Source organism: Sus scrofa, chromosome 2 (genome assembly GCF_054392235.1).
Source record: "Sus scrofa isolate SSC_HxYL_T2T_F1_AM1 chromosome 2, Sscrofa_HxYL_maternal_Yorkshire_Landrace_v2.0, whole genome shotgun sequence".
Classification (NCBI taxonomy): Eukaryota; Metazoa; Chordata; class Mammalia; order Artiodactyla; family Suidae; genus Sus; species Sus scrofa.
Window position 1 is genome coordinate 65,690,433 of NC_139384.1, and position 9,913 is coordinate 65,700,345.

The 9,913-nt window shown below is 35.5% G+C and overlaps 1 protein-coding gene across 1 annotated transcript; it reads right to left on the reverse strand.

The window, feature by feature from the left end:
• Positions 1-929: 929 nt before the first annotated feature.
• LOC100516783 (olfactory receptor 5AR1-like) lies at positions 930-1,853 on the reverse strand. The gene has a single exon (XM_003123564.1). It carries the CDS (start codon positions 1,851-1,853, stop codon positions 930-932), a length of 924 nt encoding a protein of 307 aa, XP_003123612.1.
• Between the last annotated feature and the right edge of the window lie 8,060 nt (positions 1,854-9,913).

Consider the following 9,913-nt stretch of genomic DNA (forward strand, 5'->3'; position numbering starts at 1 on the left):
ATTCTGATATCATAATTATTCCAACATTATTACCATTCCATTCAAAGATGTAATTCTTTTTTTCTCCATGGAACTTTTTTTATTATAGTGAAATATACACTAAATATTTATTTTTCTCTCCTAATTACTCTGGCTATAATTCTAGCACTAATTTTCATAAGACTGAGAGTGTTGAAAATGGATGGGCACATTTAACCATAGCTCCTTACCATAGAAACAAAGGTTTCAGGTATTCATTATTGAATATTATATTAGCTTTGGGCTTGCCTTATATGTTCTTTACTATGTTGAGGTATTTTCCCTCTATACCCAATTTATTGATAGTTTTTATCATGAAAGCATGTTGAATTTTGTCAAATGCTTTTCCTATATCTGTTTGTGTGATCATATAGTTTTTACCCTTACTTCTGTTAATGCAGTGTGATATATTTATTAATTTGCATATATGCTGAATGATATCCCAAGAAAAATCTCACTTGGTCACAGTGTATGATCTTTTTAATGTGTTGCTGAGTTAGGTTTGCTAGTATTTTGTTGAGGATTTTTTCAACTATGTTCATACAATTATTACTGTAGTTTTATTTTCCCATAGTGTCTTTGGCTCTGGTATCAGGATAATTCTGGCCTCATAAAATGATTTTGGAGGTATCCCCTGGTCAATTTTCTGGAAGTGTTTTAGAAGTGTTGGCATTCATTCTTCTTTAAATGTTTGGTACAATTCACCAGTGACTCCATCTGGTACAAGGCTTGTCTTTGTTGGAAGTGGTGTTTTTATTTTTTTACCACTTTAATCTCCTTACTTGTTAGTAACATGTTCACATTTTCTATTTCTTAATTAATCAGTTTTACTAGGTTATGTGTTTCTAGAAATATATCCATGTCATCTAGCTTAATATTCAGAGACATATGCTTAATAAAAGAGAGATAATCTATTTGGATGAGACAAATAGTTTTTTCAGAGCCACCTGCATGTCTTTGTTTCTCAGACAGTAAACAACAGGATTAAGACTGGGTGTTAGAATGGAGTAAAACACAGACACTAGCCGTCCTTGAAGGGGAGAGTAATGAGAAGTAGGTCTTAGATAAGCTATGCTCCCAGTGACATAAAACAGAATGACAGCAGTAAGATGAGAGGAGCAAGTCGAGAAGGCATTCCAGCGGCCACCAGCACAGTGGATCTGAGCGATGGTAGAGATGATAAGAACATAGGAGATTATGGTGAGGGCAAAGGCACCAAGAATAATACACCCACCCACTGCAAATCCAACTTCCTCATTGGTGTGGGAATCACTGCAGGAGAGTCTCATGATTGGGGAGCTGTCACAGAAAAAGTGGTCAATCACATTGGGCCCACAGTACCAGAGGGAGAAAGTGTTGATGGTGTGAAAGATAGCATAGAGAGCCCCGCTAAACCAGGCCACAATAACAAGCTCCATACACATCTTTCTGCTCATAATGACCCCATAGAGGAGAGGCTTGTGGATAGCTAAGCAGCGGTCATATGCCATGGATGTAAGCAAGAAGCACTCAGCAGCACACATCATTACAAATAAGAAGAGCTGAACTACACATTCCCAAAAGGAAATGACTTCGGAACCCTTGAGTGAATTGATCATTGCCTTAGGGATGATGACTGTGGTGTAGCACACATCCAAGAAGGACAAATTCTTCAGGAAGAAGTACATGGGAATGTGGAGGTGGCTGTCTCTGGTCACAGCTGCTATAACGGAGATGTTCCCCAGGAAGGCAAAGAGATAGATGAAAAGGAAAAATATGGTGCTAATAAGCTTCAGTTCAGGCATGTCTGAGAAGCCCTTCAGAATAAATTCAGTCACAGTGGTCTCATTTGTCATTTCCTTTCCAAGTCATGGCAAGAAAGAATCAAATAATATTCAAGATGGATGTGGTCTTTGTCATATTTAGTACAAAACACACACTCACAAATTAGTCCATGGAGGTGGTCAAAAATAAATTGTTCTCAGCATGGTTCATGAGTTCCATTTACTCTTATTTTTTCTCTCTTGCTCTTTCATTGCTAAGTCTGAGCAATAAGAAATTAAAAATAAATGAAACAGATATGTATTTCTTAAGATACTATGGTTATATGTATGCATGATAAAAAACAAGCTTTGAAATGACGTTAATTATGCAAAAGATGAAATCATTATAATGATTGGCTAACAGGGACTTGTCGTATAGCATAGGGAACTCAACCCAATAGTCTGTGATGGTCTATATGGGAAAAGAATCTGAAAAAGAATGGATGTGTGTTACACTGTTGTACAGCAGAAATTATCACAAAATTATAAATCAATTATACCTCAATAAAATGTTTATTTTTTCAAAACTATAAAAAAATCAACTTATTCATTCACTAAATATCCACTTAAAAAGTGTTACATTTACTACGTTAGGTAGAGATTGTCAGATGTGGTGGGGGGAGCTGAAATGGCTATAACACAAATGCTTACAAGAGCTGGTAGTAATGGGATTACTAAGGGTTTCTCTATGAGTTTTCAGTTACTCTAAAGTCAAATCATCACATGTTTTTTAGTAAAAATATATGTGATTTTAGCATAACTTTTCCTAATTTCCAAACATAACAACTGCAGACTGAATTTGACCTAGTCATGCCTGCTTCATGCATGACTATACACAGTCCATGGGTTTTCTCTTACAGTAGAAATCTTGCTAGACTATGATCTTGAAAACCACAGTTATGGGTCTTTTTCCATGAACAGCATGTGGATAGTGACCTGAAATACTGGCACATGACTGTCCTGTTTCAGCAACCACCAGTAGTAAAGATTGCCTCCACCTGTGGCACTTGAGTGGTGGCTGGTTCATCACTCTCACTGCACCTTGAAAGAGCCATAAGAACCCTCACAGGTTTCATTGCTTTGCATGCAGCTGTCCAGGTTTCCCAGCAATGCTTGCTGAATAGACTTTCCTTTTCCCATTTGATGTTCTTGCCTCCCTTGTCAAAGATTAATTGACCATAGGTGTCAGGGTTAATTTCCGGATTCTCTATTCTGTTCCATTGGTCTGTCTGTCTGTTTTGATACCAGTACCACACTGTTTTGATGACTGTGGCTTTGTAGTATTTCTTCAAGTCTGGGAGAGTTATGCCTCCTGCTTGGTTTTTGTTTCTCAGGATTGCTTTGGCGATTCTGGGTCTTTTGTTGTTCCATATAAATGTTTGGATTGTTTGTTCTAGTTCTGTGAACAATGTCATGGGTAATTTGATAGGGATTGCATTGAATCTGTAGATTGCTTTGGGTAGGATGGCCATTTTCACAATATTGATTTTTCCAATCCAGGAACATGGAATATCTTTCCATTTCTTTACATCTTCTTTGATTTCTTTGATTAAGGTTTTATAGTTCTCGGCATATAGGTCCTTTACCTCTTTGGTCAGGTGTATTCCGAGGTATTTGATTTTGTGTGGTACAATTTTAAAAGGTATCTTATTTTTGTATTCCTTTTCTAATGTTTCATTGCTGGTATACAGAAATGCAACTGACTTCTGAATGTTAATCTTATATCCTGCCACTTTGATGAATTTATTAATCAGTTCAAGGAGTTTTGGGGTTGAGTCCTTAGGGTTTTCTAGGTATAGAATCATGTCATCTGCATACAGTGACAGTTTGATCTCTTCTCTTCCTATATGGATGCCTTTGATTTCTTTTGTTTGTCTAATTGCTGTGGCTAAGACTTCCAAAACGATGTTGAAGAGCAGTGGTGAGAGTGGGCATCCCTGTCTTGTTCCAGATTTGAGTGAGAAGGCTTTCAGTTTTTCCCCATTGAGGATTATATTTGCTGTGGGTTTCTCATAAATGGCTTTGATTATATTCAGGAATGTTCCCTCTATACCCACTTTGGCGAGGGTCTTGATCATGAATGGATGTTGAACTTTGTCAAATGCTTTTTCTGCATCTATTGAGATGATCATATGATTTTTGACTTTTTTTTTGTTAATGTGGTGTATGATGTTGATTGATTTGCGTATGTTGAACCATCCTTGTGAACCTGGGATGAACCCAACCTGGTCATGGTGTATAATTTTTTTGATATGTTGTTGGATTCGGTTGGCTAAGATTTTGTTGAGAATTTTTGCATCTATATTCATCAATGATATTGGGCGATAGTTTTCTTTTTTGGTGGTATCTCTGCCTGGTTTTGGAATGAGGGTGATGGTGGCATCATAGAATGTCTTATGTATTCCTTCTTCTTCAACCTTTTGAAAGAGTTTAAGGAGGATGGGCACCAATTCCTCTTTATATGTTTGATAGAATTCACCTGTGAAGCCATCTGGTCCTGGACTTTTATTTGTAGGGAGTGATTTTATGACCTCTTCAATTTCATTTCTAGTGATCGGTCTGTTCAGTTGGTCTGTTTCTGCTTGATTCAGTTTTGGCAGGCTGTAAGATTCTAGAAAATTGTCCATTTCTTCCAGATTGTCAAACTTATTGCCATATAGTTGTTCATAGTATTCTCTTATGGTTTTTTGTATTTCTGCTGTATCCGTTGTGATTTCTCCTTTTTCATTTATAATTTTGGTGATTTGGGTTCTTTCTCTCCTCTTTTTAGTGAGTCTGGCCAGGGGTTTATCAATTTTGTTCACCTTTTCAAAGAACCAGCTCTTGGTTTTATTAATTTTCTCTATTGTTTTTTGAGTCTCTATTTTATTGATTTCTTCTTTGATCTTTATAATTTCCTTCCTTCTGCTGACTTTAGGACTTTTTTGTTCTTCTTTTTCTAATTCATTTAGGTGGAGGGTTAAGTTGTCAATTTGGGATCTTTCTTCTTTTTTGAGAAAGGCCTGGATTGCTATAAATTTCCCTCTGAGCACTGTTTTCGCAGCATCCCATAGATTTTGAGAGGTTGTGTCTTCATTATCATTTGTTTCAAGGTAGTTTTTAATTTCCTTCTTGATTTCCTCATTGACCCATTGGTTTTTTAGTAGCATGTTGTTTAGTCTCCATGGAGTAGGTTTTTTCTCTTTGCTTTTCCCATGGTTGATTTCTAATTTCATGGCATTGTGGTCAGAGAAGATACTTGAGATAATTTCTATGCTCCTAAATTTATTGAGATTCGCTTTGTGTCCCAATATGTGGTCGATTCTTGAGAATGTTCCATGAGCATTTGAGAAGAATGTGTATTCTGCTTTTTTTGGATGTAGTGTCCTGAAGATATCAATTAAGTCTAACACACCCTCACACCATGCACAAAAATAAACTCCAAATGGCTGAAAGACTTAAATATACGACAGGACACCATCAAACGCCTAGAAGAAAACATAGGCAAAACACTCTCTGACATCAACATCATGAATATTTTCTCAGGTCAGTCTCCCAAAGCAATAGAAATTAGAGCAAAAATAAACCCATGGGACCTCATCAAACTGAAAAGCTTTTGCACAGCAAAGGAAACCCAAAAGAAAACAAAAAGACAACTTACAGAATGGGAGAAAATAGTTTCAAATGATGCAACTGACAAGGGCTTAATCTCTAGAATATATAAGCAACTTATACAACTCAACAGCAAAAAAGCCACTCAACCAATGGAAAAATGGGCAAAAGACCTGAATAGACATTTCTCCAAAGAAGATATACAGATGGCCAACAAACACATGAAAAAATGCTCCACATCACTGATTATAAGAGAAATGCAAATCAAAACTACCATGAGATACCACCTCACACCAGTCAGAATGGCCATCATTAATAAGTCCACAAATAACAAGTGCTGGAGGGGCTGTGGAGAAAAGGGAACCCTCCTGCACTGCTGGTGGGAATGTAAACTGGTACAGCCACTATGGAGAACAGTTTGGAGATACCTTAGAAATCTATACATAGACCTTCCATATGACCCTGCAATCCCACTCTTGGGCATCTATCCGGACAAAGCTCTACTTAAAAGAGACACATGCACCCGCATGTTCATTGCAGCACTATTCACAATAGCCAGGACATGGAAACAATCCAAATGTCCATCGACAGAGGATTGGATTCGGAAGATGTGGTATATATACACAATGGAATACTACTCAGCCATAAAAAAGGATGACATCATGCCATTTGCAGCAACATGGATGGAACTAGAGAATCTCATCCTGAGTGAAATGAGCCAGAAAGACAAAGACAAATACCATATGATATCACTTATAACTGGAATCTAATATCCAGCACAAATGAACATCTCCTCAGAAAAGAAAATCATGGACTTGGAGAAGAGACTTGTGGTTGCCTGATGGGAGGGGGAGGGAGTGGGAGGGATTGGGAGCTTGGGGTTATCAGTCACAACCTAGAATAGATTTACAAGGAGATCCCGCTGAATAGCATTGAGAACTATGTCTAGATACTCATGTTGCAACAGAAGAAAGGGTGGGGGAAAAACTGTAATTGTAATGTATACATGTAAGGATAACCTGACCCCCTTGCTGTACAGTGGGAAAATAAAATTTAAAAAAAAAAAAAAAAAAAAAAAAAAAGAACCCTCACAGGACCTAACATTTTGAGAACAGGAATGTGAGTGTAGAGCAAAAGGCTCTGATTTCAGGATGAGCAAGTCAGCTGACCTACATAATTCAAATGAAAGGAAGGTGTTATTCTGAAATCAGTCTTAACCAACAATAGTGCAATAAAAACAACTTGGGACCTATTTAAATTTGATTTTGTAAAATACTGACTTAAAATTTGTTTTGGATGAATTTGTTACCTCTACAACTTTTACTGTTCATATTATACCTTTTGTGTTATTCTAAATAAATAGATTTTTAAAACATGAAAATTAATTTATCACTTATTATAAAGGATTTTTATGGTCTAGAAACTCTGAAATTCATATATGAAATATCATTGTGTTTATCTTTGGGAATGGAAATGGGATAACAATAGTTTCCAAAAGTTAGAATGAGTACCTACTGGTATTTTTAAAAAAATAAAATATTATCAAAATTATTGCAAGAACTAACTTGAGTTTTATAGTTCTAATATTTTGATAAAGCTATAAAGGAGAAATATGTGAATTTTGGAGGGGCTGTTATAACAAAGTAATATATATGGATAACTTAAACATGAGAAATGTAGTGTTTCACAGTTCTGGAAGCCATAAGTCCTACATGAAAGTATTGGCAGGGTTAATTTCCTTGATGTCTCTCTCCTTGTTCTGTAGATGAATGTTTTCTCTCTATATATATCTTCCCATGGACTTTCTTCTGGGTGTTTTTACATTAAAATTTCCTCTTCTTATGAGAACAGAAGTCATATGAGATTGAAGCTCAGCACAAAAACCTCATTTTAACTTAAAAACCTCATTGAAAGCCTTATCTTTAAACTAAGTCACATTTTGAGGTACTGGGCTTGGATTTCAAGATGTGAATTTTAGAGAAGATAAAACTCAACCTATAATGGTCAGTAAGAAAAAAAGCACATTACAAGTTATCTTTGTGGAAGACTGTCATGTCCAAAAACTACTCATCTAGAAAGACAAGATCTGGAGGGAGGACAATCTGATCTGCCTGGCAATAACACTGTTTCTCAGAGACAGAGAAGACTGCTAAATTCAGATTAACTTTTATCTGCCATCAAGCATGAATTGAGTCACCTTTTCTATAACATTTGCCCAGAGTAAGAGTAATCTTTTCCTGATTTACTCTAATATCCAGTCAACGAGAGGGATTGAAAGAATATGTTTTGAATGTCATAGAATGGTGGCCTCAGGGTGACCTGATTTCAAGCTTAGCTAATAATAGTTAAATTACTTAAATTCTAAGCATAATGTCTTAAAAATTTAAATTAAGGAAAGTATATTTATGTCTTAAGTTTGTCTTGAGAGTTAGTGAAACTCTGTGGATCAAGCTCACTGTTTCCTCACTGGCCTAAAGAAGGAGTTTGGACACAATGACTTTGGGATCCCATTCTGACATAACAGCCTCAGAGTCAAGCAGAATGTCCAAGAGTGGCCACAAGAAAACAGAAAACTTCACTTCTGCACTTTCAGTTGCCTCCATTGTGCTCTCTGCTGGAGCTGACTCCTTCCTCCATGGATCTCTGCCTGGCTCACTCCCTCCTTCACATCATCTTTCCATAAGTTGATAGATACCTGATGCCAATCACTCAGATCTCAATACAATAGAATATTATTTCTGCTAGTGATGTGTGGATTTAAAACTGAATGTTTTCTTATCAGTGAAATATGTTTACCTTTATTCTAGTCATTGAGCATTAATGCATGGGTGTAAATTATGGTTTAAGGATAAGATGAATTTATTCCTGACAAGGAGGTTCTTTGTTAATTTGATGAGTCCTTGTGGTTGCATAAAACTAAAATGGTGGCTTTTTCATTACATGCATGTTAGCAGAGAGCACATGGCTTTCATACACATGTATTAAATCATGTTTAAATACATTATTTCTCAAAATATTAAATGTAGAATTTTATCATGTCTACTTTGATCTTAGTGCTTGTTGAATTCAAAGAAATAAGCTGGTGAGCTTTGCAAACCATATTAGAATCAGCAAACAATCCAATGCACACACTGGTAATAGAGATAGCAGTTGTTCTATACTTACAGCAGTTTTCTTTTTTAGCAGGCCTTATTACCTTTCTGTTAATTCCTTCACCTATGAGGCAAAAATAAGTATATTCCTTGCCCCCATTGTTTATTATGAGAAGCTCAATTAGATAATGGACATAAAGTAATAAATACATCTAACAAATAAATCTATAATATTACCATTTCTCTTTAACGAACATACAATAAACAGGTAAGACAACATATAAAAGATAGTAAAAACACAGAGACACGTATTCCACCACAAAGAGAAATTTATAATTATGAATGAAGAATAGAATTTTTCATTGACTCTTTTCTACACAGCTACTTACTTTGCACTTTCTTTTTGCCAGGAATTATTTTTGGATTTTTTTATAATCCTTCTCACTTCTAATCCATTCCTCCCTATTTATTTTATCTATAGTATCTGTTTTTATGCTGTCTTTTTATGAAGAAAGTGTTATCCATGAGGTCAAATATGAACAACAAAAATGTCTGCAAGAACATAGCACCTTTTTTCTTTTTACCTCATTTAACAAAAATTGAATGTTTAAAATATCATTGGTGGAGTTTCTGTTGTGGCTCAGTGGCAACAAACCAGACTAGTATCCATGAGGATGGGGATTCAATACCTGGTCTCGTTAAATGGGTTAAGGATCCAGTGTTGCTGTCAACTGTGGTGTAGGTTACATATGTGGCTTGGACCATAAGTTGCTGTGGCTGTGGCTGCAGCCAGTAGATGCAGCTCTGATTCTACTCCTAGCCTGGGAATTCTCATATGTTATGGGTTTGGCCCTAAAAAAAGCAAAAAAAAAAAAAAATCATTGGACTATAAAAATAAATACATTATAATTTCTGCCTTTCAAGTGTCCATAATGTATTTTAAAGATGTATAAAGTATTACATAAAATGTATCCGATTATTAATACCAAATGTTATATATAGTAAGGACACTACGTAAAATGAAATTTGAAGATACATATATAATTATTTACAATTACAATTTATAGTATGTATCAATTATTATATATACACTTTTGAAATATATGTGAAGTTTGAAATTCAGAAATGACTAAGATACATCTATCTCTTTATTTATCTATGTAGCAGATATCATTGTGTGGTATAGGTATTAAAGAAATCTAGGCACCAGGGAAAACTTTCTGAGTTGTTGGTTAAGTAAAATTTTAAATTACAATATGAAGAATGGGAAGGAGTTTGAGTAAATGAAAATTTCCAGTTTCCAGGTGGAGGAAAGATTCAGGGTTATGGAGATGGAATTGTAAATGACACACATTAATGAAATTAGCATTTGTATAATCTGTGGTGGATAAAGAATTAAGAAACGATTTA